General features: G+C 41.3%; 1 protein-coding gene across 11 annotated transcripts in view; it reads left to right on the top strand.

Annotated features, from left to right (window-relative positions):
* Positions 1-13,217, top strand: part of KCNMA1 (potassium calcium-activated channel subfamily M alpha 1) — a 648,117-nt gene that overhangs the window by 162,400 nt on the left and 472,500 nt on the right. For all 11 annotated transcript variants that reach the window (XM_087702562.1, XM_087702561.1, XM_087702560.1 and 8 more), the window contains exon 2: positions 7,915-8,079. In XM_087702562.1, the coding sequence (XP_087558688.1) occupies positions 7,915-8,079 (165 nt within the window). The remainder of the gene's footprint in view (positions 1-7,914; positions 8,080-13,217) is intronic.

Below are 13,217 nucleotides of genomic sequence, written 5' to 3'. Positions count from 1 at the left end.
AATCAGAGTCTGAGGAAAAGGATTCCTCAAAGTTCCAATTTATTAAAAGAGCCATGTTGACATCCGAATCTGAAAGCTTTCAGGTTTTCCCACCCAGTTGAAAATTCCAGATCCTGCCCCAACACCCACAAGTTCATCACATGGTCCAATCTTCCACTGCCACAAAGACAGATTCCTCTCAGATCCGGCAAGGTGCAGAGACAAAGTCAACCTTGACTTTCAGAGAAGAATGTTGTTATGGCTACACATCACCCAACTCCACCTAATTCCCCCCTCCCAGTTTCCCACAATAGAAAGTGTGGCAGGCCTGAAGCCCAAAAAGAAAAAAAAATGGCTTGCAGGACTGACACTGGCTCTATCTCTGTGTCTGAGGTTAAGCATCCATCAGAGCCTTCCACAGACTTCAGAACTAGCCCAAGTTCCTTTCCAACCTCCTCATTTTCCGACTCTGGCAGGGCACAACACTTTGGGCATCAGGACAGCGGAAGAATATGATGGGTGCTATGTCCATTTAGGGAAGAAAATAGGCCCCCATCATTGTCTTTTTAATATGTGGAAGGAGCCGGTTGAAGTTTTGGATACTGCTAGATGTTAAGAATCTGTCCACAACTACCATATTATCCAGTAGTCTGCAAACTCCAGGTGGGATTTCTGATCAGTGAGGAAAGCTTTAACATTTCTACCCAACTTTGAGAAACATTGGCTAGTCTTTGGTAACTATGATCCAGTTTCTTCATAGGTCTTTCATGGGCTATCATTTGCCTGCTGACTATTTTGAAAAAGAGCAAAGTGTGTGTGTGTGTGTGTGTGTGTGTTCCAGCATAACTCTGGAGTGCCTGGAGCAATTTCAACCAAAATTGGTACAGAGACGACTTACTCTTTGGAAACAAATACTGTGGGGGGTAAGACACCCCTAGCACTCCTCAGAGGTATATGTTCTTTAAGATACAGCCTGTTACTGGCTACTGTCTTCTTCTGTACAGCATAGTGGAGTTGCCATGGTAACAGCTTCACAGTATCCACAAGGGGGCTCCCTCTGGTAAGGGTGAAAATCTAACAGTAGAAATTATGTTTGGTCCGGACATTTCCCCCCTATAAATAAATACCCGGGCAACACTGGGTTATCAACTAGCGGTAAATGAATTGGAAGGTGGATGCTGTGATAATAGAAAACCAACCATTATTAACAGGAAATCTCTAGTTTTGTCACAGCTTTAAAATAGATTTCTAGTTGCGTAACTCTAAATCTTCTCTTCTGATAAATATGCAACGTCTCCATATTTATAAATGTAAAAGAGACAACATTGCACCAAGTAATGAATACACCCTCCCACCTCCCTCTATTTATATGTTCCTGTCATCAAGCAATTAAAATAATGAATACTTTACACAACAACAGGTAAGCCGGCTGGCTGCATAAAGATAGTATTCTTAGAATGGCATTGCTGTGTCTCGAAATAAGACACAGGTGAAAACTTCATTTCTCAGATTCTGAAAATGCCTCTTTCTCTGAGTCCTGGATAGCTGAGATTAAAGCTTTTTACCAAGTATTAAAATTAGATTTTTTTTTCCTGCTCCATATTCCCAAGCAGCAGCCAAGAAATTAAAAGATGCTTGCTCCTGGGGAGGAAAGCTATGGCAAATCTAGACAGCATGCTAAAAAGCAGAGACATCACCCTGCCAACAAAAGTGTGTATAGTCAAGGCTATGGTTTTCCCAATTGCAATGGATGGCTGTGAAATTTGGACCACAAGGAAAGCTGAGCACCAAAGAATGGAGGCCTTTGAACAATGGTGCTGGAGAAGACTCCTGCGAGTCTCTTGGACTGCAAGGCGATCAAATCGGTCAGTCCTAGAGAAGATCAACCCTGACTGCTCTTTAGAAGGCCAGATCCTGAAGATGAAACTCAAATACTTTAGCCACTAATGAGAAGGAAGGACTCACTGGAGAAGAGCCTAATGCTAGGAACGATTGAGGGCAAAAGAAGAAAGGAACGACAGAGAATGAAGTGGCTGGATGGAGTAACTGAAGCAGTAGGCACGAGCTTAAATGGACTCCAGAGGATGGTAGAGGACAAGAAGTCCTGGAGGAACATTGTTCATGGGGTCACGATGGGTCAGACACAACTTTGCAACTAGCAACAACAAAATTCCCAAGCAGATTCAACTAGGCTAAATAAAAAGATTTAATACAGAGAATTAGGAAGCCATAGATGCCAAAAGACTCCATCAAAGAACCCTTAGGAATCTTGCCTTTTATATATGTTTGTCTCAGAGTTTGAACACAGTTTCTTCTGCTTTTTCATGTCAGTTGCTGCAAATTTTTCTGCTTAAGCAGTGGGTTGGATTAGAAGACCTCCAAGGTCCCTTCCAACTCTGTTATTCTGTTACTCTTTTTTTTTTAGCCTTGAAGCCTTCTGCCATATCTGTTATTTCTAAAATGGCTTTATCTAGTTTGACTGACCAGGTCACATCATTGACCTGATTATGACAGAGCAGAATAACAGAGTTGGAAGGGACTTAGGAGGTCTTCTACTCCAACCCCTTGCTCAAGCAGGAGACCCTATATTATTTGAGACAAATGGCTGTCCAATCTCTCTTTAAAAACCCCCAATGATGGAGCACCCACAACGTCTGGAGAGAAGCCGTTCTACTGATTAATTGTTCTCACTGTCAGGAAGTTTCTCCTTAATTCCAGGTTGTTCTATCCTTGGTTCTTGCCTTGCCTCAGGTGCTTTAGAAAATAAGTTGACCCTCCTCTTCTTTGTGGCAACCCCTCAAATATTTGAAGATGGCCATCATATCACATGTAGTCAGTCCTTCTTTTCACTAGAGTTAAAATGAGTTATAAAAAAATGGAACACAACTTTGTGAAAATTCTCATGTTTTTTTATGAGATTAGAAAGAAAGAACTCCTAGATTTATTTTGGAATTTCTGAAAGTCCTTTCTTTGTTTAGGAAATATAGGCTGTGCCTTGTTTTTTCCACCCTTCTTCCAAAGCAGGGGCTCTTAAACACTATTGGGTTGAAAAGGCAGAGAAATACCCATGAAAAGGGTTCAGTTAATTCCCCTAAAGCTCCAGAATTCCTTGAAACCAATTTTGGAGTTTAGGAATAGAATCACAGAATGACAGAGTTGGAAGGGACCTTGGAGATCTTCTACTCCAATTCCCTGCTCAAACAAGAGACCTTATGCCATTCTGGCCAAATGGTTGTCCAATCTTTTCTTGAAAACTTCCAAGCCATGCAAATTTTTGCTTAGAGGAATGTGGTTTATATGATAACTAGAGCATGAGTAGATTTGTTTGCTCATCTGAAGAAAGGAAGGGAAAGGGAAGGAAAATCCTTGTCAGAAATCTGTCCTGACCTTGCTATTCAAGAATGTATCTGGGAAACATGGATATAAGAATTAAATACCTTGGAGGTATTAGGACCAATGACTGATTATTTCACGAACTTAATCGAAATAAATATTTATGTTGCTGGGTGTTATATGTTTAATTGTATCTGTAAGTCTCTTAGATTTGCTTGATTGAAGGGATATTGCAATAAGTAAATGATTTCATATGTACATATACATATACATACATACATGCACACACATGCGCATGCATGCACGCACACGCGCACACACACACACACACACACACACACACATTGTGTGCAGGGCCAGATTTAGATGAAAAGAGGCCCTAGGCTATTCCACTTATGAGGCCCTTTCACCTCCCATTTTTAAGTTTGTAAATTACATGAGAGACAATAAAATACATCATTACTGTGATATATATCAATATATATCAATATATATAGCTGGCCTCCCGACAGAGGGCGGCTCTGCTCTGCAGCAAAGGCAGCGAGGCCAGCCGCCTCCCCTGCTGCGCTCAGCTGCCCGGCTCGGCCCCCTCGCCCTCACCTGCCTGGCCGCTGGTGGGCTCCGCGTCAACAGGGCGGCTACTGGGAGCGGCTGCGCCTCTCGCCCGACCGCCGGTGCCGGGAACGTAGGCGGGCTCCCCAACTGCCGTGCCGCTGGAACGATCTTAACCAATACATTTTTATGTTTGTTTATTAGTCATATGCGTAGAATTTCTCCTTATTTTCGGTTCAGTGTCTTAGTGTTCACTGTTTTTAGAATAGTGTAATTTTAATTTTGCTAACAATTTGGAATGTAGGCCCCTCTTGATCTTGAGGCCCTAGGCTGAAGCCTAGTTAGCTTATAGGAAAATCCGTCCCTGAGTGTGTGTGTTTGTGTGTGTGTGTGTGTGTGTGTGTGCATTCCCCTTCCCTCCCTCCCTCTCTCTTCATTGCTCTTGCTGGTGTATTGCTGCTTTGTGGGATAAGTCTTGTCCAAGGCTAGTATTTGTTTTTACATAGAGATACATCTCATTATGTGTAGCTGTGAAACAGCCCCCCCCCCCCCCCAAGTTTGTCTTCTGGAGTACATAGGGTGATTCTTTCGAACTGAGTTGTCCTGGGAAGCCAATTTTTCTGTTTGCCTTGTGGAGTATCATCCTTGCTCATGTTTATTGTGTCTCCTAAGAAATCTGCTGAGCATTTGATTTATATTTGCAGATATCGATATTCTTTCCTTGTTTTAATTTATTTTTATAGTGATATTTATGAAACACTATAAAAATAAAGTGATTGAATTTAGAGGTCTTGATATGTGAAAGGAAGGAAGAGGGAGGGAGGGAGTATGGCTAATCTAGAAAAAAGAAGGACTAGGGATGACATGATAGTAGTATTTCAATATTTGAGGGGCTGCCACAGAGAAGAGGGGGTCAGCTTGTTTTCCAAAGCACCAGAAGACAAGACAAGGAATAATGGATGGAAACTAATTGGGGAGAGAAGCAACCTGGAATTAAGGATAAACTTCCTAACAGTGAGGACAATTAACCAGTGGAATGACTTGTCTTCAGAAGTTGTGGGTGCTCCATCGCTGGAGGTTGTGAAGAAGAGGATGTCCATCATACTGGACATCCAGTTGTTTGGAATCGTATAGGGTTTTCTGCTTGAGCAGGGAGTTGGACTAGTAGACCTAAGGTTCCTTCCAGCTCTATTCTGATTAATGGAAGGGAGGGAGGGAGGGAGGGAGGGAGGGAGGGAGGAAAGAAGGAGGGAAGCTTCCTGGATTGGTTGGCTTCCTATTTCTTCAAATCCGATTCATCAGAAGCAGATGTTTCTCTGCTTCAATTTTCCTGGACTTCCTTAAATTCCTGGCATAAGAGATGGCAGGATTGTAGGAAAAACATGTTTCTTATTGGATAAAGACAATGTATTTCTTGGGTTGTCCTTGTGGCTACATGAATCCATCCATCATCTAGATCAAAAATTAACCATGAATTTCCTTGCTTGGAGGTTAACAATTTCCCCCTTTCTATGCCACCCATGATTGAAACATATTTATCTTGGATGTAAGAATGCTGTAATTTGGTAGTAGCAGTTTCTGGAAACACTAGATATGAGTAATATAGGCCAATAGTGATTCAGAGGGTGTTTTTCTTTGACTAGCTGTTTCCTATCCCTCTGGTGACTCAGTAAATGCGGATGCTTCCAGAGGGGGAGCGCCTTGGATTAACCAAACAGCTTTTTAAACAGTGGTCCTTCTGGAACTTTGCATTTCAGCTTTGCTTGGCATTTAAGACTTCACCCGCTGCCCAAGATGAGCATCCTTGGGAAACTAATTCTAATAAACTTAAATTATAATAATGCATGACTAATATCCATTTTTCCCACGGTTCTTTTTGGTTAATTTTATCTACGGACCTATTCTGCACAGAGACTGACACAGAAGGCCATATAAATGCCTATGGCAGTAGCTACTTTTGTTTCAGGGTTGGCATGTGTCAGCTATGTTGTACATCTTTGAGTTGACAATTACTAAATGACCTGTCTAGCAGCTCTTGAAATATGCCACACAGTGAACGTTCATTTTGGGTAGTCCTTTGCACACACAAAATGCCATTCAAGGAAGTTCAGTCAATATTTCTGTTGGGCATTCTACCGGACAAATACGATAAAAAGACTATGTTAATATTATATATATATATATATATATCTTAACTGCAGCTAGGATTGTATTTGCGCAAGAATAGAAAAATGCTGAAATACCGTCAGATAAGAGTGTCATTAAAAAAATATTAGACTGCGCAGAAATGGATAGACTAATGCTTATTATTAAAGATAAAGAAGAAACTGAATATTTCTCGACGTGGGATGTATTTTATGAATGGTTGGATAATAGAAAGAGAAGTTGGAAAAGAGGAGGTATAGAAAAGGGGGAATGATAATGTGGAGGGAATTTGATGATGAAGATATGTACTGTTGTAACTGTATGGATAAATAGTTATATTATTAATACTTTTGTGATGAACATTATAACAAATATGTGGATTTTGATTGTTTAAAACCCTAATACCACACTGTTCGGTGGAAATGGAAAGTAATATAAATGAAACAAATAAAACATGAAAAAAAAGAAGGAAGTTTAGTCAACCTACAAAAATTCATCTCACCGTAATCCTATGTTGTTTGATCTGCATCCTTGGGTGATTCTGGTAGTTTCCTTAAGAAATTTACTACATACTATGAAACCTGGTGATTCTTCTAACTCTAGATCAGCCCTTTACACAGCCTTCATCTCGTCTACACTTGGTTCCTCTCTCTCCACCCTGATTCTCTTTCCTCTTTTTTTCTCTTTTTACGAGAAAAGTCTTGCACTCTTCTGTACACAATAGTATTCCTTATGCTAATAGGCTCGTAATTCTCAGTTTAGATAACTTAGAACTGTGTCACTTGCAATCAGACTAGGTATGGCTTGCAAAATTATGCATAGTAATGTTTTGCCTGTAAATGACTTTTTCTGTTTAATCACAATAATATGTGCGCGAACAACTGCTTTAAATTCAATGTCAATCATTCTGAACTTGATCATAAGAAATACAATTTATCTAATAGAGGTGTCAAAGTCTGGAATGCCCTACCTGATTCAGTTGTTTCAGCTACAAATTTTCACAGTTTCAGTCACAAATTAACTTCCATGGACCTTACTTTAGATTTGTGGTCTGTAGCATTAGTGCATAAGTGCATAAGAGTTAGTGCATAAGTGCACTAATGTGCCTATCATCCCTACCATTGTATTTTTATTCTCTTGTTCTTCTTCTCATTTATGTTTGACAAATTCCAATAAAAAATAAAATAAAATAAAAAATGAAATAAATAAAATAAAATAAATCTATCACTTCAGGTTGCCATATGATGTCATTTGAAGTGCATGGTATCCTGTGCTTAGTTGGATAGGAACATACAAGTTTTATCCTTTGCTCAGAAGGAAGAGTTGAAATATATCCAATCTTGCAGGATCCAATCTGGGTTGGTCATTGGGACCAGAGGTTTTGTCTCCTGCTGGAGCCCATCCTCAGGGAATTTCTCTCTAGAAATTTCAAAGATTAGACTTCTCTAGAGGAGACATAAGGAGAACAGCAGAATTCAGAATAGTGTCCACTGTTATCCAACAATTACTCTATTTCCCTGGATAATAAGCCCAATCTGGTTTTTGAGTGCATGCACTAAAATAAGCCCTCCCCCGAAAATAAGCCCTCCTTGAAAATATTGCAAAACAGCAGCAGCCATGAGGTGACCATGCTCGCCGCCTCTTGCACCTCAAAAATAATAAGACCTCCCCCAAAATAAGGCCAAGCGCTTATTTCGGGGGTCAAAAGAAAACAAGACTCTGTCTTATTTTCAGGGAAACATGATATTAATCGAAGAATTGAGTATAACTTATGAGATTTGTATGTGGTTGGCTGAGGAACAGGATTTGCCAATTAACAATAAGACAGAATGTTAATTGTTGCATTTACTTGCCTCCTTGTGGTTTTTCACCCATTCTAATTATCCTCTATTTTCTGTCTTCTAGGAGGCCCATAAGATAACTGGCAGTGGGGAGACCCAGGCCGATGGGGAGTTGAAAGGCACAGATGAAAAAGAAGAAGTTGTGGCAATAGAAGTGGGCTGGATGACCTCTGTTAAAGACTGGGCAGGGGTGATGATTTCAGCCCAGACCTTAACCGGCAGAGTTCTTGTGAGTGTTCTGAATCTTGTTTCAGTTTTTTTCTTTCTTTCTGTTAAATTTGAATTCCAGGAGTGAGCTGATGCCTGGAGTGACAGGCTCCATATCGGCAAGTATTTGATGGGATGATTGAAGGTTGCAGTGACATCACAGAATGACATGGTTATCTGTGTGTGAAGGGAAGAGGGGACAGCAAGAAGGCAAGAGAGAACCCACATATCATGGTGTGAGCATGCACACATCATCATCTTTTAACAACCCCATAATCCCTTGTGTGGAGGAGTCTAGGCAACTGAATAGAGCTAGCAGAATGTTTAATGGCCAGATGCCCTCCCTGTCACCAATGTGGAGTTTTGTTCAGCAGATATATTCTCATTGTGCCCAGAGATTATCTGCCTCTACCTAGGATCGAACTCACAGCCTCCTGATTGTGAGGAGAGAGTTCCACCTCTAGGCCACCACACCACTCCACCATGCACATATAATGCAGCTTATATGTTTGTTACAAAACCTTTTCATAGTCACACCAATGCTCAGTGATATCATGACACGCATGCTGTTATTCGGATGTCATTATAACTCAGGGGTCCCCAAACCTGGAAACTCTTAAGACTTGTGGACTTCAACTCCCAGAATTCTGCAGCCAGCATAGCATTCTGGGAGTTGAAGTCCACAAATCTTAAAGTTGCCAAGATTGAAGACCTCTTCTTTAACTCATTAAGAAGATTGCTGGGCACAAATACTAATAAATAAGAATTTTCAGATTACATTGCAAATGCTTGGCGTTTATGGTCAATAGTGAACTCATGAACCTACTTCAGGTCTACAGTATGGACCACAATGTGTTTGAGAAACTCAAATGGTACTTACCATATACTATTAGGTTATCGTGATAAAATGCTATTAGATGGCCTACATTTAAAATTGCCAGGCAGCACCTTCAGTGGTCCATGTTAGATTGAAATTTCAGAGAAGATAAGGAATTCATCCTTTTTATGGCTGTAATGTGGCAATCACCTCCAGCCCAACCATTTGACAGTGATTGTGAAATTATCTACTTAAACATTTATTATCAGGAATTTTATATTTAAAATGCGGCTGCATGCTGCTCTTTAAACTGATGGTACAAAGGATAAGATAGATGGATGGATGGATGGATGGATGGATGGATGGATGGATGGAGGGAGGGAGAGAGAGAGAGAGGAAGGGAGGGAGAGGGAGAGAAAGAGAGAGAGACCGGGGATGGTCTATAAGCCAATAAGCATAGTGCTGAGAAAAACTCTTCTGTATGCAAAGTGTTGTTCTTTTAGAATAGAATAGAATTCTTTATTGGCCAAGTGTGATTGGACACAGAAGGAATTTGTCTGGTGCATATGCTCTCAGTGTACATAAAGAGACATGATATATTCATCAAGAATCACAAGATACAACACTTAATGATAGTCATAGGGTACAAATAAGCAATCAGGAAACAATCAATATCAATATAAATCGTAAGGATACAAGTAACAAAGTTACAGTCCTGCAGTCATAAGTGGAAGGAGATGGGTGATAGGAACGAGGAGAAGTCTAAAATTAATAGTAATGCAATCTTAGTGAATAGATTGACAGTTGGGATCATGAAACTGTAAAAACATGATATTGTCAAGGTTCCGACTGACGAACCCAAGCAAGCACTGTTGAGATGTTCCAATCTCTTAATGCAAAACTTTATTGAGCACATCATTTTGGCACAGGTGAAAACTCTGGTTAATTCCTGTGCAAACCAATATAATTAAAGAGTAGATTCCCCCCTCCCCTTGATTAGTGCAGGTCACATTGTCCAATTGACTGTCGATATATTGTTATGGGAAAATGTCTTTGGAGTTAGGCAAACACCTGTAGAAGTGTCCTTGGTTCCCACAGGCTGTCTTGGGTGATGTCTGGAGCCTGCATTCCATTTCCCTTTTCCTTCCCACTGGTTTGTTGGCACGTTGAGAAGCAGCAATGGTTTCAACAGTATAAGTGCGCTTCGAACTTCACAGATACATTATCTTCTGAGCCTTTTACATCCAAAGGGAAATACCTCTTTTCATTTAGCGCAATCATTTTCAATGTAGGCACTGTAGCAGTAATCCTGTTTTTGTAATGCAGAATGCTTTTATATAGAGTAAATGAAAATGCCGGACTACAAAAAAAAAACAAAAAAAAAAACCTGCAAGGAGTAGGCTAATTGGGGTTAATTGGCTGATGTTGAACATGTACTTCTTTTTTAAAATAAGTATTATAATTATTCTAAAAGTTTTTGTATGAGGAGAAATGTTTTAAAGCACATCTGCAGTACAGGTAGTTCTCGACTTAAGGCCACAATTGAGCCCAAAATGTCTGTTGTTAAGTGAGACGTTTGTTAAGTGAGTTTTGCCCTGCGTTACGACCTTTCTTGCCACAGTTGTTAAATGAATCCCTGCAATTGCTAAGTTAGTCACACGATTGTTAAATGAACCTGGATTCCCCATAAACTTTGCTTGTTGGAAGGTCGCAAAAGGTGAAAAGGTGAAAAACTGTAACCATCATGAGAATAAACAAGTTGCCAAGCATCTGAAATTTGATCATGGGAACATGGGGCCAATGATGTTGCAAAGGTTGTAAGTGTGAAACATGGTCACAAGGCACTTTTTATAGTGCTGTTGTAACTTTGAATGGTCACTAAATGAACTCTGTAAGTTGAGTACTTGTATTGAGGTTTGAAGCTAATATGCCAAGTATGAGCCACGGTGGTTAGAGTGCAGTACTGCAGGCTACTTCTGCTGCCTGCTGGCTGCCTGCAATTTGGCAGTTCAAATCTCACTAGGCTCAAGGTTGACTCAGCCTTCCATCCTTCCACCCTTCCGAGGTGGGTAAAATGCAGACTCAGATTGTTGGGGGCAAATAGGCTGACTATGTAAATCACTTAGAGAGGGCTGAACAAGCACTGTGAAGCAGTATATAAGTCTAAGTGCTATTGCTTTTAAGATTCAGGATTCTAATCTCAGGATTTAGAATCAGGTTTGACCTTTTAGGTCTGATGCCTCTGCTGTGGTCAGCTGCCAATCTCATTTGCATAGCAAATCTCATATCTGTATAGCAGAACTTTCCACTCTTGGCCCCTCTCCTGAATTTTTAAATTAGTTAACCCTGAAGAAAGCCAAATCAATAGAAAAAGAGAGAATCGGGGACATTATGAGTTGCAGTTGTGCAGTGGTTAGAGTGCAGAACTGCAGGCTACTTGCACTGACTGCCTGCAAGTTGCCACCAGGCTCAAATTTGACTGAGTGTACCATCCTCTGAGGCGGGTAAAATGAGGACCCAGATTGTTGTGGGAAATAGGCTGACTCTGTAAACCGCTTAGAGGGGGCTGTAAAGCACTGTGAAGCTGTATATAAATCTAAGTGCTAAGTGCTATTGATCGTCAAAATGGGGTCCCTGAATTCTACTGGGATATCTAAGCCATTTAACCCTTGGCAAATATGAATGAGCTTTTCCCAGAGTTCACTTTGATGCCTTCCCATCAGCTCTACTGGTGAGAAAATTTTATGGAATTCCTTATTTGAGAACTGCCACACATGCGCTGGGCAGCGGGAGGCGTGTGCGCATGCATGGTGGAGCTGAGCTGGGCAACGGCTCGCATGCCCTCAGAGAGGAGTCCGCGTGCCACCTCTGGCAGTTCACCATCATGGTTCTAGTGATTTCATGTGGTCTGAACCTTCTGAGTAAAACTGAGGCTAAAACATAGGGCACAATGTTTGAAAATATTTTGGTAAGACGTGTAGGCTTTGGTTCTTCTTAGCATCATAGCCTAGTGTATTCCCACAATGTTTAATCATTCTCTCCACCCCATCCCCATGCAAGCCAAATGCACAAAATACTTTTTTTATTGAGTAAATAATAATGTTTTGGAGTAGGTCAGTTGCCCATCAACTACAATGAAAGATGAAGAAATTACAGTGTCTATGGATACTGGAGGGCACAGTTTAAAGCAAAATCAATATTCCACATTCTCTATTAAATAACTTTTAGGAAGTAGTTTCCTCCGTATATAGGAATTGGTTTTTTGGTTTCGCGTGTCCAGACAAACCCCTTCCTCCCAAAAAACTTCTGTATCTGATGCCATGATAGCTTTGCTCAAGCATTGAAAAAAAGAATTAGCAAGGTTAGATTTCATTAATGCTCCTCTCCTCTCCAATTTCCCCTTCCTCGCCTTTTATTTAGGCACTTTTTCAGAATGAGTTCCATGGTGGGTGGCTATTATTCAGTGTGACAGGAGAGGCATTTGGCTGCATAACTCAGAATTTGGTCTCTGTGTTCTCCTTTATCAAAAGAGAGCTGAGAAAATCCTCCCTAAAAGCATGGAATCTTATTCCCCTCCCTGTAGATAGTAAGGTGGCTTCTTGGACCAATGTTCTGAATTTTCTAAAGCTGTGTTACATGTTCCTAAGGCTCTTGGCAGAGGAGAAAATCATAATGTATTGGACCGTATCGAGATGTTTTTTTATGCTATAAATTCTTCAACTCCACACTTCCTAGTACGGTGATGGTGAACCTATGGCACGCCTGCCACAGGTGTCACACAGACCCTTATCTGCGGGCATGCGAGCTGTCGCCCAGCTCAGCTCCATTGCGCATGCGTGCAGACACCTCCCGTTAGTCAGTTGATTTACTGGTCTGTACCGTACACATGGGAGATGTGCACACGTGCAGGGGTGGGAGTGAGTCACGTGTGTATGTGTGGGAGCACAGGGAGTGGTGCGCCCCCTGCACCCTGCTTTTGATTACAGGAAGCTTCAGGGAGGCCTGCTAGGCCCAAAAAAGGGCGTGGGGGTTTTGCACGCATGCGTGAAGGGAGCATAGGGGTCACATGCATGCATGGGGAGATGGGGGAGTGCAAGGGGTCATGCATGCACAGGAGGGCAGGGCACATTGCATTGAGGTTGTGGGCATGTGCATGCGCATGATTTCGGCATGCAAGGTCAAAAAGGTTAGCCATCACTGCCCTAGTACTATGGTCTGAACCAACCAAAATGACCCCCGAAATAAATGTTTGGCCTTATTGTGCGGGAGGTCTTATTTTTGAGGTGCCGGAGACAGAGAGCGTGGTCACCTCATGGCTGCTGCTGTGTTGCAATATTTGTGCT

The sequence above is a fragment of the Thamnophis sirtalis genome, unplaced genomic scaffold, assembly GCF_051295495.1.
Source record: "Thamnophis sirtalis isolate CommonGarterSnake01/CBP01778 unplaced genomic scaffold, rThaSir2_p1.2 scaffold_15, whole genome shotgun sequence".
NCBI classification, from domain to species: domain Eukaryota; kingdom Metazoa; phylum Chordata; class Lepidosauria; order Squamata; family Natricidae; genus Thamnophis; species Thamnophis sirtalis.
The sequence above is the reverse complement of the archived record's forward strand: the minus strand, read 5'-3'. Positions and strand labels throughout refer to the sequence as shown.